General features: G+C 45.8%; 1 protein-coding gene across 2 annotated transcripts in view; it reads left to right on the plus strand.

Annotated features, from left to right (window-relative positions):
- bbox1 (butyrobetaine (gamma), 2-oxoglutarate dioxygenase (gamma-butyrobetaine hydroxylase) 1) overlaps positions 1-21,518 on the plus strand; it is a 348,518-nt gene that overhangs the window by 16,930 nt on the left and 310,070 nt on the right. For both annotated transcript variants that reach the window (XM_070899686.1, XM_070899687.1), the window contains exon 2: positions 13,299-13,803. In XM_070899686.1, coding sequence (XP_070755787.1) covers positions 13,426-13,803 — 378 coding nt within the window. In that variant the 5' untranslated portion in view covers positions 13,299-13,425. The remainder of the gene's footprint in view (positions 1-13,298; positions 13,804-21,518) is intronic.

Genomic DNA, 21,518 nt, shown 5'->3' on the forward strand with positions numbered 1-21,518 from the left:
AATACACCATATCCACTGGTTCCCCCTTATCTATTCTGCTAGTTACAACCTGAAAAAAACTCTATCAGATTTGTCAAACATGATTTGCCTTTCATAAATCCGTGTTGACTCTGCCCAATCTTCTTATTATTTTCGAAGTGCCTGTTACAACGTCCTTAATAATAGATTCTAGCATTTTCCCTATTACTGATGTCAGGCGAACTGCTCTGTAGTTCACTGTTTTCTCTCTCCTATCTTTCTCAAATAGTGAGGTTACATTTGCTACCTTCCAATCCGTGGGAACCGGATGTATTCTTACATTCTCAATCTCAAAGTTCAAAAAGGAACTCCTTTTTGTCACTTTGTAAACTTAATTTCTGGTTGGGATTAACGGCCCCAAGTTTCCACATATTTGCTCCTGATTTTTAGGAGCAACTGGTTTAGAACGGAGTATCTTAGAAATCGGAATTCTCCACATTTAGTTTTCTGCAGTTCTAGTCAGGTTCACTTTGGAACAGAATTTTCTTTTCAAAAGGGGGCGTGTCCGGTCACTGACGCCTGATTTGAAAGTTTCCACAGTGAAAACGTACTCCAAACTAACTTAGAATGGAGTAAGTGGTTTGCTTCCTCATGCAAGAAATTCTTTGTTCTTGGTGGAAGTTGATCCATTGCAAAGTTGAATTGGCACTTTTATTTCTCCAAACACACAGTCCTTAATTTGCAGGCACCGGTTCTGCAAGTTTAGCAGTGAAAAGCTGAACTCACTGATTTCAGCAGTTGATTTATTCAGCAGTGCTGCTAAAAGCACTCCCTCACACACAGAAATATCAAGAAAATTAAAATACAAGCCTTTGCAGGGGTCCAAGAAACAAATCTTCACTTTTTCTGCAGCACTTTTAAAAATGGCCGAGTGCCAATGTTTACTTCAGACTGCGCGTGCGCGAACACTCCAACGCGCACGCACAGGTTTGCCGGCACCAAGAAGCCTCATTTCAATTGTACTTTCCCCCTCCTACTTACAAAATCAGCGCAAGTGGTAGGCTCCGCCCCCTGTGCGCCGCGCCAAGCAGACATCGAGGTCCAAGGAGCTCGAGAATACCGCACTTTTTTTCCGGCGCCGTTTTCAGCATGAAAAACAGGCGCCCAGCTCTGAGGTGCGCCTTTTTCGCCGCGCGTGGAAACTTGGGGCCAACATTTCTATTGTATTTTTTCTCATCTTAACTTGAATTAAGGGTTTTGTTTAACCAAATAAATGATTACTGTGAGGGCAATCAGGATGAATGGTTGTGCTCCTTGTAGAAATGCAGAGGTTGTTCATACCCAGAGTTGCTTTCCTGTATTGTATAACACCTCCCACTATTCATGGTTACCCAGGGTGGCAATAGATTGTTCAATATCATCATTCTGCTACTGCATATTGAGGATAGTGTGCTGTTGGGTTGCAATACAGATTTAACAAAAACAACAACTTGTATTTATATAGCACCTTTAACGTAATGAAACATCCCAAGACCTTCACAGGAGTATTATGCGATAAAAATTTGACAGTGAGGCATATAAGAAATTAGCGCAGGTGACCAAAAGCATGGTCAAAGAGGTATGTTTTAAGGAGCGTCTTGAAGAAGGAAAGAGAGGTAGAGAGGCGAAGAGAATTAGGCAGGGAAGTTTAAGCTTGGGTCCTAGGCATGGCCACCAATGGTTGAGCGATTATAATCAGGGATGCTCAGGAGGTCAGAATAGGAGCGCAGATATCTTGGGCGGCGGGGGAGCGGCGGCGAGGGTTGTGGGGCTGGAGGAGATTACAAAGATAGGCAGGGGTGAGGCCATGGGGGGATTTGAAAATAAGGATGAGAATTTTGAAATCGAGGCATTGCTTAACCGGATGGAAGCCAATGTAGGTCAGCAAGCACAGAGGTGACGGATGACCAGGACTTGGTGCGAGTTTGGACACGGACAGCCAAGTTTTGGATCACCTCTAGTTTACATATGATAGAATATGGGAGGCCAGCCATGAGTGCATTGAAATAGTTAAGTCTAGAGGTAACAAAGGCATGGATGAGGATTTCACCAGTGGATGAGATTAGGCAAGGGCAGAGATGGGTGATGTTACGGAGGTGGAAATAGGCGGTCTTAGTTATGCTGCGGATATGTGGTCAAAAGCTAATTTCAGGGTCAAATATGACACCAAGGGTGCGAACAGTCTGGTTCAGCCTCAGACAGGAGTTGGGGAGAGGGATGGAGTCAGTGTCTAGGAAACGGAATTTGTGGCAGGGACCAAAAAACGGTTTTGGTCTTCCCAATATTCAATTGGAGAAAATTTCTGCTCATCCAGAACTGGATGTCAGACAAGCAGTCTGACATTTTAGAGACCGTGGAGGGGTCGAGAGAAGTAGTAGTGAGATAGAGCTAGGAGTCATCAGCGTACATGTGGAAACTGATGCTGTGTTTCCGGATGATGTCGCCAAGGAGCAACAAGTAGATGAGAAATAGGATGGGGCCAAGGATAGATCCTTGGGGAACACCAGAAGTAATGATGCAGGGGCGGGCAGAGAAGCCATAGCATGTGATTCTCTGGCTATGATTAGATAGATAAGAATGGAACCAGGCAAGTACAGTCCCACCCAGCTGTACGACAATGGAGAGATGATGGAGAAGGATAGAGTGGTCAACCATGTCAAAGGCTCCAGACAAGTCAAGAAGGACGAGGAGTGATAGTTTGCCTTTGTCACAGTCACAAAGGATATCATTTTTGGGTTAGGGTTAGATGAGAGTTGTTTCGGTACTGTGGCAGGCACGGAAACGGGATTGGAGGGATTCAAACATGGAATTGCGGAAAAGATGGGCACGGATTTTGGAGGCGACAACACGTTCAAGGACTTTGGAGAGGAAAGGGAGGTTGAAAATGGGGTGGTTGTTTGCAAGGACGGAGGAATCGAGGGTTGTTATTTTGAGGAGGGGGTGATGACGTAGAAATGACGGAGAGGGGGACAGTACCTGATGATAGCGAACCATTAACAATGTCAGATAACATGGGAGCCAGAAAAGGAAGTTGGGTGGTCAGCAGTTTGGTGGGAATAGGGTCAAGGGAGCAGGAAGTGGGTCACATGGACAGGATGAGCTTGGAAAGGTCATGAGGGGAGATTGGAGATAAACTGGAGAAAGATGTGAGGTCAGGGTTAGGGCAGGAGGCTTCCTCAGAGGAAGTTTGGCCCAGTGGGCTACGGGAAGGAAAGATAGAGGCAGAGGCAGCCGAACAGATGGTCTCAATCATTGAGCTTCTGACACTTATTGTCGGAGGTGAGGATGGAGACTGGGAGGAGGGGTTTAAAAAGACAGTTAGCCGTGGAGAATAGAAGCCGGAGTTTATCTTTACATTCCAGAATTATTCTGGAATACTGAGCGATTTTGGCAGAGGAGAGCAGGACCCGATAGTGCTTTATGTGGACCAGCCAGATCTGGTGGTGAATGGTTAAACCAGTTATCTGCCATATCTGTTCAAGTCTGTGCCCCTTGGACTTAAGGGAGTGAAGATCAGGGCTGTACCAGGAGGAATGGTCAGGGTGAGAGAGAGTAATTGTTGTAACAGGGCACTAAAGGTGGTAGTGAGGGTGTGAGGGTGTGATTGAGCAGATTGGTAGCTGCAGAAATATCTTGGTGAATGGATGGCCAAAGGCTGGACAGTTGGGAGTTGATAAGTGCCGTTGTAAGAGAGTCGGGAGGGAGTATTTTTCCAGTGGTGGACACAGAAGGAGGTAGGGTTGGGAGTGGGGGTGGAAGTGGAATGTGGGTGGAGAGCAATACGAAGAAGTAGTCAGAGATGGCCTTCTCTGCGATTGACATGATGGGAGTAGCGAAGCCACGAGGGATGGCAAGGTCGAGAGGCTGGCCGTGAATATGGATTGGGGAGTTTACATAGAGGGAGAGATTAAGGGAGGACAGGAGGCTAGTGAACTCAGAGGAGAGAGAGCGTGATGAATTGAGATGAAGGTTGAAATCATCGAGGATGAGAAGTCATTTGGTGCAGATCAGAGGGAGGAAAGTAGTGAAGAAATATCAGTAATAACATTTTTATCGTACTTGGGTGGGCGGGAGAGAATGAGAATTTTAAATGAGAGGCGAGAGGGGTGGAATAGGGTGAGATGCTAAAAGGAGGAGAAAGTGCCGGAGAAGTAGGGGGACAGACCAAAGTGTGATTTGCTGATATGAGCCACACTGCCACCATGGCGGTCTGAGCGGGACAAGTGGTGGACGGTATAGCCAGCCGGGGAGGTTTCGGTTAATGCAGAGGTGGCATCGCTCCTCAAATCAAGTTTCCATCAGGGCCGTGATGTCGATGCCATCATCCACGATAAGCTCATGGATGGGAAGGGCCTTGTTATGGAGGGAGGTGCAGAGAGGGTCGGCAATTGTCAGCACTGGGGCTGGGGCTGTGTTGGACGGGGAGTAGATTGGCAAGAATACTCTCCAGTGGGAGCGCTGGTCTGGAAGGCCCGGCGAGATAGGACGATGGGACCAGTTGGGGTTTCTGCTCGTAAGGAAGCAGCGATGATTGCCTCGATGGGCCCTTCATAGGATGCCAAGAGAGGCACAGAGTGAAGCTGCAGGCTTATCTAGGAGGGAGTCAAGCCTGGGATGGTGGCAGGAGAGTAGGAAGGTCGAAGAGTAATGAAAGATGGGAATAGGGATTTGGGCGGGCAGAGAATCTGAGAGAGGAGAGATGAAAGGAGGCATGATGACAGGAGAGAATGGTCAGGGAGAGATAAAGAGAAAAAGGAACGAGGGGGAAAAGTGGAAAAAGTATTGAATGGCTCGGGTCCAGAGCGACAGCTAAAGTGCGCACGCGAATGAACAGGGGAAAAGCTCAGGTTACATCGGCCTGTTTAAATGTAGTTGTTAATGGGATACAATCGTAGGGAGACCAGGGTCAATGTCAGAGGTCCCATGGAAGTTCAAAGCTGACATGAACAGGAATCGGCCAGCACAGAGCATCGACGGACCGCTGTCCGAAGCAGGCGAATGAAGTCCAGAAGCTATTTGAAGTGTAGAGAGTTCGTGGGTGTACTGTAGGAGGGAGAGTCGGTAGCGGTGCAGAAGATGACGATGGGAACTTTGACACAAGTTTGTGGATCGCGGTAGATCGCTGTATAAATGCGACCAGCAAAGTTGAAAACCGGTAAAGGAGTGAACTGGCAGCTGTTCGCAGGGGGCCAGCAGAGCTAAAAAAAAACAGTAGAATGAGTTCAGCAGAGACACAGCCACAGTTAAAAGGAAAAATAAACTTTAGCCGCAGAGATGGAGAAACAGCAGGAAGTCTTACGGTATAGTCCAGTGCAGGAATGCGGCAGTGTAATCCAGTGTAGTTCAAAGCAGAAACGTGATCTAGCGATGTCCACTGAAGTCCAGGAGATCGGAAACCAATTTGACAAAGAATTCACTTAAGACTTGAAGCGACTGAAGCAGAGCAAAGCCGCAGCCAATGAATCAAAGAAGTCCTGTTCGCGAGTGAAGGAAATCCAGTTTCTTAAGAATCAAGAAAGGGTCAGAATTGGATGGTGACAATTTACAACTGCTCAAGGCTTCAGTCTGGAGGGTAATGTTTACTTGAATTCTTGTAACATTTTTGGCCCTAACATTAACCAATATTTTATCCCCAATATTAGTTATGTAGGTTGGCCTAAATCAAAATGTTGACGTGAAATTACCCCATGTGTGTAATGCTTCTCATTAACCATAATGCAATATTTTCAACGTTGGTCGTCTTAGAATTTCATCGAGCAATTCGACTAGTATAATTAAGGGATTCTTGTGAAACCACACGCTTTGTAAAACATCGTGGGGGCGAAATTCAGCCTCCCGAAAATGCCTCTTACCACCAGAAAGCGGCAGCCACGTGACTGAGTCGAATGGTCGCCGCTCACAAAATTCTCCTAGGTGTTTTTTCCGGCGGTCCCCACTTCAGTCCCGCTGCTGCCGACCCTTCCTAGGTGCGTCATCAAAGCGCGCACAGCCAATCTCCCGCACCTCAATCTAAATTCAGGGGAAAAAATCTTCGGGCTGCCGAGTGGTGCCCCCGACAGTTTATTTTCTGTCGGTGCATTGTGATCGCAGTGTGTGCGACGTGGCTGTGCGGCGGCCATTCAAGGGGAGGGCGCACTGCCGTGGTCGCCATTTTATTTTTTTTGTCGGCCGACTGCCAAGCCAATTATGCCCCCGGACCGCCGACAGGTGGCCTGGCACCCCTCTTGGATGCCAGGCCACTGGCCCGGCCGAAACGCTCTCCAGTGGACCTAACTAAAATAATCACAGAGCCGCAGTGGCTCTCCCCTTTAAGTGAAGGAGAGAGACATGATGACGCACAGCGACGGAGATTCTGTCCCACCTCCACTACCGCCCCTCGAGTGTGCTCACCGCCTCACTACCGCCCCCATTATGACTGACTTCCGATCTGCTTGAAAAAAATGAATTTTGCGCAAGAGGCCACCTCATCCACTGCGGCGGTGAAAACACAACAAATGTGGTAGGTGCAACCCGTTTTGAATGGACCTGAGTTTCTACTCCCACGTCTGCATAACCAGGCCCCACCTTTCCTGCAGCATGAAATCCATTTCTTTTCCCCTGACAAATATCTTTAGGTAATTTACAAATTTCTTATGTATTATCATCTTCCAACCTTTCAACTCCACTCTAAATACTTCCATCGGTCTTACATCAACAGATAGCAATGGTATTGCCACTATCACAGGATTCAGTCTTGAAATAACTCCACTCTGCTGAAAAAGTTTCCTGGTATAATACACCGATCCAATTCTTTGCACCTTATACCATTCCACATTCCCATCTGATTTCCAGAATTTATTTTGTTTGTCTATTGAAATTTGGGATTCAATTGATTTCTATATTACTTAACTCTTTGGATCTGATTGCGTGATTGCCTTTGAGATCAGTTGTACTTTATAGTCTTTGTTATTTCTGAATGATTGCTGTATAAACCATATCCTTAACTTGTCCTAAATAAAAACAGAAAATGCTGGAAATACTCAACAGGTGAGGCAGCATCTGTGGAGAGCGAAACAGGGTTAGCGATTCAGGTCGATGATCCTTCGTCAGAACTGCAAAAAGTTAGAGATGTGACAGGTTTTTAAGCAAGTGCAGGGGCAGGGAAGGTGGAGGGAGGAATGAACAAAAGGTCTTTGATAAGATGGAAGGTAGAAGAGATTAACTTGTCCTAATCGTTCTACCAGTTATTTTATTGAAACCAGAGCCTCTCCTTGTTTTGATATAACATAAGAACTTAAGAAATAGGAGCAGGAGTAAGCCATACGGCCCCTCGAGCCTGCTCCGCCATTTAATATGATCGTGGCTGATCCAATCATGGACTCAAGTCCACTTCCCTGCCCGCTCCCCATAACCCCTTATTCTCTTATTGTTTAAGAAACTGTCTGTTTCTGTCTTAAAGTTATTCAATGTCCCAGCTTCCACAGCTCTCTGAGGCAGCGAATTCCACAGATTTATAACCCTCTGAGAGAAGAAATTCTCCTCATCTCAGTTTTAAATGGACGGCCCCTTATTCTAAGATTATGCCCTCTAGTTCTAGTCTCCTCGATCAGTAAACATCCTCTCTGCATCCACCTTGTCAAGCCCCCTCGTAATCTTATACGTTTTGATAAGATCACCTCTCATTCTTCTGAATTCCAATGAGTAGAGGCCCAACCTACTCAACCTTTCCTCATAAGTCAACCCCCTCATCTCCGGAATCAACCTAGTGAACCTTCTCTGAACTGCCTCCAAAGCAAGTATATCCTTTCGTAAATATGGAAACCAAAACTGCTCACAGTATAGCAGGTGTGGCCTCACCAATATCCTGTATAACTGTAGCAAGACTTCCCTGCTTTTATACACCATCCCCTTTACAATGAAGGCCAAGATTCCATTGGCCTTCCTGATCACTTGCTGTACCTGTATACTATCCTTTTGTGTTTCATGCACAAGTACCCCCAGGTCCTGCTGTACTGCAGCAATTTGCAATCTTTCTCCATTTAAATAATAACTTGCTCTTTCATTTTTTCTGCCAAAGTGACCTCACAGTTTCCAACATTATACTCCATCGACCAAATTTTTGCCCACTCACTTAGCCTGTCTATGTCCTTTTGCAGATTTTTTGTGTCCTCCTCACACATTACTTTTCCTCCCATCTTTGTATCATCAGCAAACTTGGTTACGTTACACTCGATCCCTTCTTCCAAGTCGTTAATATAGATTGTAAATAGTTGGGGTCCCAGCACTGATCCCTGCAGCACCCCACTAGTTACTGATTGCCAACCCGAGAATGAACCATTTATCCCGATTCTCTGTTTTCTGTTAGCCAATCCTCTATCCATGCTAATATATTACCTCCAACCCTGTGAACTTTTATCTTGTACAGTAACCTTTTATGTGGCACCTTGTCAAATGCTCCATGCATCCCATCTGCTTATTTATTCCTTTAAGCAATTCATTTAATTGCTTGTGCATTGTTTCATCATGTTCCCACATGTTCTTTATGTTAATTAATAATCTTACCCTCTTGCTGAATTGCACTTAGTAACATGCTGTACCATTTCTCTTTGTACCGCATGATAAAAATCTACATACATTCTACTGCAAAAATCGGAAGGCAAAGATTAAGAAGGAAAATTTAACAGAGTCGAAATAATCTCTACCAGACCATTATTTGGTCCTTCTTGTCTCAGGACCAAAAATATTGGTTGGGGCCACAGAACAGGCTAGAACATTGTGATTATTTCATGGGCCTTTCCTCGCCCATTGCTATTAGTAAGAGAAGTGTTCAGGTACTCTGGTACCCCTTTCCGGATTGGCCACGACAAAACCCATCAGAAAGGCAAGGAATACATACACCAACCTTTCAATCTGAAAAGAAATACTCTCCATATGTGTTAGAATGTAGTCAGATATTAACTGAATTGATCAAGTGAAAGGGGAAGCCTTTCAATGGTTGGTGCCCTTGAAAGGTTTTAGTGGCAACAGTAACATATCCGTCATCGAGGCAGCATAGAGGTGTTCCAGGAGGCGCACTTTCATAAACTGTCATAAAACACTCAACAAAGTTAAACTCAGCAAGAATTCGACAATGTATGATTTAAAAAAATAGTATGAAAGAGTAATACGAAGCAAAACTCAGTTAGGAACTTTGGCTACCTTCAAGGAGGGCTACCGTGAACAGCCTGAACAGTTCATTACACGTAAGTTTCTAGACGTGGGACTGTAGGTACTGCTCTGTATATGCTCCTGGGATGAATATTTTGCAACAATGATAAATGTATTTAGATTTCAGACATATCATTGTGTCTAGTTTCTATGAATCCGTTATAACAAGGATAAGGATTACCCTAACACAGGGTACTGTCTGTCCCCTACTGCTACCAGAGATGCAGTCTGTGCTTCCATGGAGGTGAAGTCAGTGACTGGTCCTTAGCTGCTTCTGAGGTGAGAAGATTGCTGCAAATTCCAGTGAAACTGTCACACCCTCCATTGATGTCTACAAGAAAGTCAAAGCTTCTCTAATCTAGCGTTTTAGTTTCTAAGGGATATAAATTCATTGGGCGGTACTGCAGAATGAATAATACCAAATCAAATGGGCTTTAACGGAAAAGAGAATTGGGCGGAGTGCAAAGCTGGCTGCTGATTCGCTATCGCTTGTTTTATGCAAACATCCAAGTCAAATTTATACCCCCAAGAGTCATGCCTGTCAATTGCTGCACAGCCTTGGCGATTGATCTTAGAACCTCCACATTGGTGTGAGGATCCTTGAACATCCTTCTTTTCAAAGTAACTACCCTTGAGTTCTGGGTTCCACACTGGGAAAGTGGCACATCCTCACTGATTCCCTTATGCTCTGTGACTGACCCCATAATACATCTCTAAGTTTCTAATTTTCTCTGAGCGAAAGTATCAGTGCTGGTGCATGGGAAGCAAAAAAGCAACGATCGTTAAAATGGTGAAATTGAGAGGGTTGGGGCGGAATGTAGGTCCAGGAACTCATAGATGGGCTTCACCTTCACTTCCTCTCTATCATTATCGGCTTTGTGATGCTCATAATCAGTGAGGAAGAAGTTCTTCCTCTCCTCCTCAGCCATATCCCTTTCCCCCCTTTGCTATGGTGAATCTGAGGGAAAGGAGGACATAAGTTAAGAATGAGTGGCAGTCGCCCCTTGGGATTAAAGAGACAGAGAAGGGTGTCGAAGCTTGTGGCTGTATGCTATTTTACAAGTCTCATCGCCGAGAGCACACAGAAATCAAGCACAGGCAGCGGAAAGAGCGTGCGGCAAATCTGTCCCACCCTCCCTTGCCCTCAACGACTATCTGTCCCACCTGTGACAGAGTCTGTGGCCCTCGTATTGGACTGTTCAGCCAACTGAGGACTCATTTTAAGAGTGGAAGCAAGTCTTCCTCGATTCCAAGGGACTGCCTCTGATGATGATGACTTTACAAGGTGACCATGTAGGTGTGCAGCCAGTAATGGTGGCAGCACTGTCCATGACCTCACCATCTCCGATAGCTGGAGCAGAGTGCCTCCACAGCAGCTCCATGGCCTACTCCTGATATGGGGTGAACTTACAAGCTGCTATAATTTTCAGCAAGTCCTCCAGCATCCCTTGCCTCTTCAGAACACTGTACACAAGTTTTTCCTGCAACAAGACTGAGTGAATTACATGAAGACTAGCAATTGGGAACTGTCTCCCACGTTGGACAACTGATGTAAAAGGTCTAGTGGTATTTCTTTGTTAAAGTGGAAGAAGGGGGTTTTCAAGTTCTGCTTTCAAGTAATATTCCTAGCTTGTGCTCACTTTAACCAGAGTGCATTGTGAAGGATTAGTTGTACAGCTCTTAATTTTAGCGGTTAAAGAGTGTACTGGTGCCCGGGGTCTCTAAAAAGCAAAAGGAGTGGCTGATGATTTGCATGTCATGGTCAAGTCAATGAATTTCTTGTGCTACTAATCTGTAGTTCTGGGGATGAGGGAGTTGGCATTCAGAGTCCGTACTACTTCCTTCCACATGTCATGAGAAGCTTCCTTCCATGGAGATCCAGCACCCTCTCTCTCCATCTCTCTAGCCTCGATTTTAACCCTCCTTGCCCAGTGAGAATGATGCGTGGGAGGGGTTAAGATTAGACTGAATCCATTTGACCGGCCTCAGATCACTCGGTTCCTGCTAGCACCATTTCCTCTTAGCCGAATCTAAAATTGGCTAAGACTCCCGCCAGGGGGGCCTACTTTAAATTCAAAAGTCGCAACCCAATGGCGCCATCAGTGTCGCAACGTGATTTTAGCATGGGGAGGGGGGGGGGGGGGGCGGGGGCACAAGGTGTGCAAGCCAACAGATGAACGACAGCAGGAAGTGCCAACTGGCCAGAAGAGGCCAAGATAGGTTTTCCAAAATTACATTTGTGAGAACTCATTGTGGGCCAGGAATAGCAGGAGTGTTCCCCACAGGCCCTGCAAGGAGACCTTGGGCCTCCCCTAGCTTTGCCTCTGCCTCTGTGTGCTGGCATTGGCAGCCAAAGATGTTGCATGGTGCTGAGGACCGTTTCCTTGGGTTCCCGCATCCTAAGGTTCTCGACCTGATTTCTTGTACTGCCCTCCCGCCCCCCCCGCCCTCCTGGCCCTGCTGGTTACGGGTGGGCAACAGTGCTGGAATATGTAAATGAGGTCCGTGAATTAAAATGGCCAAGATCTCATGCTCCCGGTGGGGGTTTCCCTCCTGCCCACATCCCCACCTATCCTGAACATGCTCCCCGGTAAAAATTGAGGCCTCTGTCTCTTTCTCTTTTGATCAGTATCCTCAAGGAAGATTTAGAAGTGTGTCTCACCAAAACTGTGAGCTATTTTGTTTTTCCTTGCAATGCCCTTAGCCCTTCTTTGGCGGTCTGCGCCAGATTCTGCAATGAAAAACATTCTTTGAAAAGTAGGACACAATCACAAACCATCCATTTAGTACAGCCACCTGGCAGTGAACTCAGTTAGCCAACCACTTCCTACTTAGCAGCTGCTCCCTCAGCCTGCTACTGCAATCTTCATCAAGACCTGGCTTTATAAAGGCTGCAAGTAGAATCATACCACACAGAAGGAGACCATTCAGCCCATGCTGCTTGTGCCGGCTCTTTGAAAGAGACATTCAATTAGTCCCATTAGTACTCCTGTTTTTCACAGGATTTATGCTGGGGATCCTCCAATGGACATGCAAATAAGATGATACATGAAATGTTGACTGATTTAATTCAGTGCCACATCAGTGGGCAGAGCTCCAGATGCATTGGTACAAATCTGGTGCAAATCACCAGATTGAATTGCTGAGCCATTGTGGTTAATTTGTAACTACATGTACAACACAAAAATTTACATGTGTACCTTAGGTGTGACTGATGCAGATGCACACCAGATAACATTTTTATTATGTTAAGATGTTTGGCATACATTTCAATCAGCAAAAGCAATATTGTTTCTTACAAGCATTCTGTTGACACATGACCCCATGCACCATAACATTCTCTTGTAGGAACTTAACAAAATACATTGCGGTAGAAATCTGTTTGGGCCCTGCTTTTGGGCCCAGAGTCAGCACTGTACAGGCAGCACACACCCTAACCGAAAGGCCTGAGGATGGCCCAAAATTGGACCTCATCTAAGTATTCCAGGTGAGCTGGCAGTGCCTGCTGCGCCTCCACAGGCAGCCAGGCCGTCAGAAGGATTGAATTTTAGTCCTCTTGCCTAGCTGGCAGCACCCCTGAGAAAGTGGGGAGAGGACAGCTACCAGGGGTGGGGGCAGGGGAAGGACAGCTACTGGGGGCGGCGGGGAGGGTGCTGGGTGCCTGAAAAATATTCAATCGTAATAAGGCCCCAGACGTTTCTCGCATGTCGTTGGGCACAGGTCACACCCCACAGAAGTTGGTCTTTTGCTCCATTATCTCAAATATAGATTTCTTTTTCATTAGTTACAGTTGGTTGCTGTAATGAATTCTGCATTTTAAAAGGGGCTATGTATTTTAATTTGTCATTGTTGGCAACTCATGAAAATATGGCTTTAATATGAATTTTTAATACAAAGTAATGATAACCAACAGCAATGTTATTGTTATTTTATTCCACATTGTCTTTCTCTACAGGGATCTTTGTATAAGTTAAGATTAATTCCACACACCCCCATCCCCCGGCAAATGCAGATGTTTTATCTGACCATATGGTAATTCAGTAATTTATATATTTGTCTAAACTGCTTTCACATTAATACCAATTAACTTTTCTTGATTGTGTTTGGATTTATAGAAGCAACACTGAATTCTGAGTGGGCTATGAGAGTCCTGTTTCAAGTATTCCAGAGCATTGTCACAGCCAGAGTGAAGATTCAGGGTCAGAGGCAGCTCTCGTCTTCTGCAAAATTGTGAAAGCAAAAATGTGGCGTTCAGCTGCAAAATATTTGCTCAATAACAGAATATATCGAAATGGAATGCAAAAACTACTGACTGGACAGAACGCTCTGTGTTATCCTTTACAAGAAGTTCCTTTTCAAGGTTGCAGACAACACACACCTGCAGCTTTAAAAATAAATATGCTGATTTCAGCTGTCCAGCAAGTAGAAGCCTTTGATAAACAACGATGCATCACTGTACACTGGGAGGATGGAAGCCACAGTCTGTATCCTTATGTGTGGTTAAGGGATAACTGCCAATGTCCCCAGTGCTTCCTGCCTTCAGCTAAAGCAAGAAAGCTTCCCATAAAAGATTTGGATGTGAACATTTCTGCAGAGAAAGTCATTTTGACTGACTCAAAGGTATTGTCAGTTTGAAAAATTCTCAGTTCAGTGTGCATATACTTACTGTATCTATATTAAACCGGTTTATCTACACCTAAATCTGGAGCCATTTAGTGCGCTGTGACTACTAAGCTATACCCATCCCTTTAACTGTGAATGACTTTGTAACTAACTGTATTAAATAATATACAAGAAGAAATTAGTGTGATGGAAATGCAAAAAATTCAATTTGGTGATTCTTAGTCACTGTTATCCTATTTAAAATAAGAGATAAAATTGAAGCTTTATATAAAAAAGCTTGGTACTGTGAGCGCTTGTGTGATACCATAATAGCATAAGTGATTAAAATAATACACAGAAGTCTGATTGTGTGTACCATCCTGTTTAGAATATAAATGGACATCGTGCATTCAAATTTGATGCAAAACGGGCGGTATTGGACCTGCCGTCCAATAGACGCAGCATCTGATGTTCAGGTTCATAGCAGTGAATGGAACTGGATATCAGGCGCTGCATATAACGGGTGGCCGATCGATACTGCCCATTTTACACCACCGCCCGAGACAAATTTCCAGCCCTTTATCTTATAAAAGGACCAATGTATGCATATATTGAATAACTCAAAAATAAATGCAGAAAACCTTTAAAATTATGAAGGGTTCTTTTGCAGATAGTAATAATGGACTGAAACCGAGCAAGAATGTAAACCTTGCCCTGAGGGTGGGGAGACCAAGGTATCAATATCATTTGTGACGAGGATCTGAACTTCAGCCTCGTTATTGAGACTCGAGTGTTTACAGTGCGATAGCTGCGAGGCAGCTCACATATACATTACACTTAAGTGCTTAATGGGCTGAGAAACAAATGCTTCTCTACTTATTTCGGTAGAACCTGGTTTGCTCAAGTATATGGTTCAAGCATTGAAGATTATAATCTTTGAAGACAATCTACTGAACAGCAAATTACCGCCACCCATTTTCACCATTAGTTGTCTGGCAGCACACCATGACAGTAGCAGCGTTACTCTTTTTTTTGTTGCCTTATCCTCAGGACTTGGTTCACTCTATTCTACTTTGTGAGAAAGAATGTAAGTGAACAGTAATTTTAGGTAGTCCATATAATTTTCTCCTTTACTATATTTTTCACAATCTTACACAGCAGAAACAATATCCTGTCCCGCCCATAGAAGTTGGAATAAAGCCAAAATGTGAAGGTAGTGAGAAAACTGAATTGCTCGACATGATTGAACTTCTTTAAAATAGTGATTGAACCCATAAGGTGTGCTAATGTATGAATCTTTTGAAGTTATTTTGCTCCAAAGCAGCTTTGGGCACAAGTCATTTACTACTAAGTAGGATGTAAAAGAAGAAAGGTGCAATTGTACTTGTGCTTATTTGAAAGTGTGCAGTATACTTTTTCTATTGATCTGCCTATCAATTTCCATCTTAAACTGTACACTGTAGGCTCAATTTTCCCCAATGCTGTTTTTTGGCATATTTGAAAAGTTACGCCCGTTAGTTTTGGGCCCGACTACGCCAAAAAAAACCGTTAAAGTTTCCCCGTTCTAATTTTTGAAGTTGACGCTGCGCAGCCCGTCCTTTAACTTCGGGAGGTGGAGCCTAATGACTGCGGCGAAAAAAAGATGCCCGCGCCGAAAAAAAGATGCCCACCCTTCTGCGCGGAAAAAAAAAAAAGACGTTTTCTACGGGACTGCTATGGGCGTGCATGCCCAGTACACCTCCCGGTCTGCATTCAGCCATTTTTAAAGAGCCAGTTGTGTGTGAGAACTTTAATTCTGAGTGGAAAATTCGGAGCTGCACTATGCAACGCGGCTCAAGGACCAAGAATTTCTCACATGAGGAAGTGGAAGCATTGGTTATTGTAATTGAGGCCAGATGGCACGAGCTGGACACCAGCAGAGGTCAATTAAAGTTTCACCAAAAGAAATGAAGAAACGCTGGAACCAACTTTCACATGATTACTGTGCAATGGTGACCACCCCGAGGTCCGGAGGCCAGTGCAAAAAGATGTGGCAGGACCTTGGTCAAGCAGTTAATGTAAGTAATATTTTTATTTATTCACTGGAATTGCAATTGTAAATGTGACTATCTGTATGTCTCACCCAGCAGAAAGACACCCTTTCTAAAAAGTTATATTTTCATCTTTGCAGAGGAAGGTGGCACACAACAAGGGGGAGAATTCTTAACAGGAGGAGGCCCAGCAAATCTGCACCCACTGACACCCGTGGAAGAGAGGGTTGTTGCTTTGATGGGTCCAGCCTTGAGAACAACACCACTGCACAAGCTGGGCTCACACTCGAGGGAGAGGGTAAGTCCTACAAATTCTACAGTCTGGCTTTGCTAAATGTTAAGTACTGCACGGGCTAGCCATGCTTCGGTTCATGGGGATTGAAGTGGGACAATAGATCAACTGGAAATATAATCAGACATAAACACGTAAAAACAAGGATTAGCTTGAGAACTGTACTTCTGAACTTTGTCTCGGTCGCCTTGCGGACCTCCTGTTCTAACACAAGAGATAACATGGGGATGGTATGACGCAACACAACACATCAGCGAAAACAGTACCCACCGCAAGCAAAGGTCAAATAAGATCCTGAGACACCGTAAAATGGAAAAGTACCAGGAATAGGCGGGATAGAAATCATCTTTGCTTTGAGCGACAAGGGCTTTTGACCATTCGAACCAGTGTATGTATCTCACATGTATTGAATGTCCGGCCGTGATAGGCTGAGTAGCTATATAAAAACCCTGTGTAATCTTTGTTCGGAGAGAGCGAGTGTGGATAGTTCAGCAGGGGCTGACTTACAGGCTCGACCCTCCATTGCAAGTAAATAAACTGCTTGTGTTTGAATCCGAACAGACAGTGTCGAGGTTAATTATTATAGTCTCCACTTCAGGGATGTTTCCGTCAGCTACACTTCGGTTGATGCAATGTGCTATCATTCATCGTGGCCCTTCACATGAGCCTGCTGCCTGTGCTGTATGTGCCTACTCATGCCACCCTGACCCTCCTCTGCTGCTAACCATTTGTCTGTTCTGTTATATTTTGCAGAACTTGAGGCCAACCCTGACTAGGCTGAAGCCGATGCAGAAGATGATTCAGATGCAGACGAACCTGAAGAGGAGAACATCTTCCAATCTGACTTTCCAGCAAGAGGATAGGGGTGAGGGGGAGGGGGACAGGGAGGATAAAGGCCCCACTCTTGTACTCACTCTAGAGGAGATGCTGGTGCCGCCCATTGAGGTGCCAGCCCCTTTCCTGAGTGGTGCGAGTGTTGGGACATTTCATGATTTCACATTGTCCAAGGCTGCGGGTTTCAATGGGGTGCAGCGAGCCACACCCAGGTTGAGGTTGGGAAGGAGAGCTCGACAGCACTCTCCTGAGATGCAGGATGTAACAGATGTGGTTCAGATGATGCCATTGACCTTACGTGATCACTCCTGGACACCATTAGTGGGGTGGGTGATGAGGTATTGGGACTATTATGCTCATAATAAATGATGAAACTGCGTACTGTATGCAATGAGTAAGTGTGACCTTAGCTCCTTTAATTGAACTCCAGAGTTCTGATACAGCGTGGGAGGCCTGCTTATATACCGTGCTCCCAAGTGATGCTGGGATCCCTTGGGACTCCAACAGCTAGGCCCTCTGGTGGTGGTGTGATACAGGTTATCTGGGGTTACATACATAACATCACTCCCTCCCAAATTCAATAGTACACTTATTTACTGGATGAGACAGACGATCTGGGGCTTTTCGCTCCCTTGTCGATCATCTCGGTACAAATGCAGGTGTGGGTGAGTTGGTTGGTTCTTCACTGGGCTGCTGGGGATGGTTAGTTCGGCTTCATGGTCAACCGTGATGTCGGTTGCCACTTGTGTGTGTGTTGGAGGGTCAAAGTTAGTGGTGTCCTCTTCGGGTTGCTCGTAGCTGTTAGTAAAACGCAATTTGGTTTGGTCCAAATGCTTTTTGCACATTAGTCCATTGGCCAATTTGACTTGAAACACCATACTCCCTTCTTTGGCTATGATCGTGCCAGCGAGCCATTTAGGGTCATTGACCTCAATATCGCAAGTTTGCGCGATCATGGTACATGCTTTGTTGATGCCACCTGTGCTCGACGTGATCATGGAGATCAGGGTGGACAAGAGAGAGCCTTGTTTTGAGTGCCCTTTTCATGAGCAGCTCGGCTGGGGGAACCCCGGTGAGCAAGTGGGATTTGGTGCAGTAGCTGAGCAGGACCCGGGACAGTCGGGTCTGCAGGGAGCCTTCCGACACGTGTTTCAAGCTTTGCTTGATGGTTTGAACTGCCTGTTCTGCCTGGCCATTGGATGCGGGCTTGAACGGGGCAGATGTGATGTGCTTGATCCCATTGTGGGTCATGAATTCCTTGAATTCAGCACTGGTGAAACACAGACCATTGTCGTTGATAAGGACATCAGGCAGGCCGTGTGCGGCAAACATGGCTCGTAGGCTTTCGATGGTGGCGGTGGACATGCTTACAGACATTATTACACACTCAATCCATTTTGAATAAGCACCCACAACAACCAAGAACATTTTGCCTAGAAATGGGCCCGCAAAGTCAACATGGATCCTAGACCACGGTTTGGAGGGCCATGACCACAAACTTAGCGGTGCCTCTCTGGGTGCATTGCTCAATTGAGAGCAAGTGTTGCACTGACGCATGTATGACTCTAAATCTGCGTCGATGACAGGCCACCACACATGAAATCTGGCTATTGCTTTCATCATTACTATGCCTGGGTGGGTGCTGTGTAGGTCGCGTATGAACGTTTCTCTGCCTTTCTTGGGCAAGACCACGTGATTACCCCACGAAAGACAGTCTGCCTGTAAGGACATTTCGTCTTTGCGCCTGTGGAATGGCTTAATCTCTTCCTGTATCTCCGCTGGGACGCTGGACCAGCTCCCATGGAGGACACAGTTTTTTTAACCAGGGACAGTAAAGGATCCTGGCTGGTCCAGGTCCTGATCTGACGGGCCATAACAAGTGACTTTTCGTTTTCGAATGCACCCATCACCATGAGCAAGTCTGCAGGCTGTGCCATTTCCACCCCGGTGGTGGGCAATGGTAGCCGACTGAGAGTATCAGTGCAGTTCTCTGTGCCTGGTCTGTGGCGGATTACATAGTTGTATGCCGACAGCGTGAGCGCCCATTGTTGGATGTGGGCAGAAGCATTGGTGTTAATCCCTTTGCTCTCTGAGAATAGCGATATGAGCGGCTTATGGTCAGTTTCTAGCTCAAACTTGAGACCAAACAAATACTCGTGCATTTTTTTCACCCCGTAAACGCAGCCAGAGCTTCTTTTTCAACCATGCTGTAGGCCCTTTCGGCCTTGGACAGACTCCTGGACGCATAGGTGACCGGTTGCAAAATCCCCGATTCGTTAGCCTGTTGTAACACACACCCGATCCCGTATGACGACGCATTGCAAGCTAGCACTAATCATTTACATGGGTTATACAGAACAAGCAGTTTGTTTGAACATAACAGATTTTTGGCTTTCTCAAAGGCAGCCTCTTGTGAATTCCCCCATACCCAGTCATCTCCCTTGCGCAGTAGCACATGTAGGGGTTCTAGCAAGGTGCTTAACCCGGGTAGGAAATTACCAAAATAGTTGAGGAGTCCCAGGAACGACTGCAGCTCCATCACATGCTATGGTCTTGGCGCGTTCTTGATGGCCTCCGTCTTGGCGTCGGTAGATCTGATGCCGTCTGCTGCGATTCTTCTTCCCAAGAACTCGACCTCTGGCTCCAGGAAAATACACTTCGAGCGTTTCAACCTGAGTCTCACGCGATCTAGCCGACTTAGAACCTCTTCCAGATTCTTCAAGTGTTTGATGGTGTCCCGACCTATGACCAGTATGTCGTCCTGGAAAATCACGGTGCGTGGAACCGACTTTAGCAGGCTCTCCATGTTCCGTTGGAAAATTGCCGCGGCCGAACGAATCCCAAACGGGCATCTGTTATAGATGAACAGACCTTTTGTGCGTGTTGATGCAGGTGAGGCCTTTCAAAGATTCCTCCAGCTCCTGTGTCATGTCGGCCGAGGTCAGGTCTAACTTGATGATCGTCTTTCCTCCAGCCAGCTTCGCAAATAGATTGTCTGCCTTGGGTAGTGGGTGCTGGTCCTGTAGCGAAAAACGGTTAATCGTTACTTTATAGTCCCCACAAATTCTGACCATGCCGTCACCTTTGAGTACCGGGACAATCGGACTGGCCCACTCATTGAATTCTACCGGCACGATGATGCCTTCTCGCTGCAGCCTGTCGAGCTCAATTTCCCAGCCAATTTCTGCCGAACAGTGTGCGGCCATCCTCTGGCATGACCCATAGTGGGAGTTCGTGCACTGCTCCATCATAGGAGACTTTTACTTCTACAATTACAGGGATCAGCTCTTTGGTGTAAGTTCTTAGCTTGGTGTGAATGGGGCTGAGCTTGGACCTGTGTGCCTTGTTACCACAGTCTGTCGAAGGCCTTTTTGCTCATGATAGACTGACTCGCACCCGTGTCCACTTACATGGATACTGGAATACTGTTCAGTTCAACTTTTAACATAATCGGTAGACATTTCGTGGTGAAGGTGTGTACCCCGTACACTTCTGCCTCCTCGGTTCAAGTCTCTAGTTCAGCCTGATCCACCATAGATCGATCTTCCTCTGCAACGTGGTGGTTTGCAGGGTTTGCAGCTCTCCTGCACATTCGCTGGAGATATCCCATTGTTCTGCAGCCGTTGCACGCATAGTGTTTGAAGCGGCATTGATGGGCCTGATGATCATCTCCACAAAGCCAACAAGGTGTTAACTGCCTCGCATTAACGATTGATGACTGACTCTGGGTCATCTGAGGCCGTGCAGCAGCCAACGTGGACGTTCTTCCATGTATATTCCTGCTTGAAAACGATGTTACTTTGTGCACAATACTAGCCGAAATCTCTTTATGCTGCAAAATTTGTTTGGTGTTATCGCTGGTGGACATAAATGCCTTGGCTATCGTTATGGCTTTGCTCAGATTCGGTGTTTCAACAATCAATAGTTTGCGAAGGATAACCTCATGGCCAATGCCAAGCACAAAAAAATCTCTTAGCATTTGTTCAAGGTATCCATCAAATTCGCCTTAGTTCGGCAACGTAGCTCGCCACTTCCTGGCCCTCTGACCATTGACACGTGTAGAACCAATACCTCGCCATCAAAACGCTTTCTTTCGGATTTAGGTGCTCCCGGACCAGCGTACACAATTCGACATAGGTTTTGGTTGTTGGTTTCACCGGAGCTAGAAGATTCTTCATGAGGCCATAGGTTGTTGCTCCACAGACGGTAAGGAGGATCGCCCTTCGTTTGGCAGCATTCTTGTCCCCTTCTAGCTCATTGGCCACGAAGTATTGGTCGAGTCTCTCCACGAAGGCCTCCCAATCGTCCAGGATACCAATAGTTCTTTGCATTTTCGCACGGTTGTTCATTACCTCGTCGCCAATTATTATGCTCATAATAAAGGATGAAACTGAGTACTGTATGCAATGAGTAAGTGTGACCTTAGCTCCTTTAATTGAACTCCAGAGTGCTGATACAGCGTGGGAGGCCTGCTTGTATGCCATGCTACTCCAACAGCTAGGTCCTCTGGTGGTGGTGTGATACAGGTTGCCAAGGGTTACTTACATAACAGGGACTGTCAGGAGAATTAACAACAC

The sequence above is a fragment of the Pristiophorus japonicus genome, chromosome 14 (assembly GCF_044704955.1).
Source record: "Pristiophorus japonicus isolate sPriJap1 chromosome 14, sPriJap1.hap1, whole genome shotgun sequence".
In the NCBI taxonomy this organism is placed as follows: Eukaryota; Metazoa; Chordata; class Chondrichthyes; family Pristiophoridae; genus Pristiophorus; species Pristiophorus japonicus.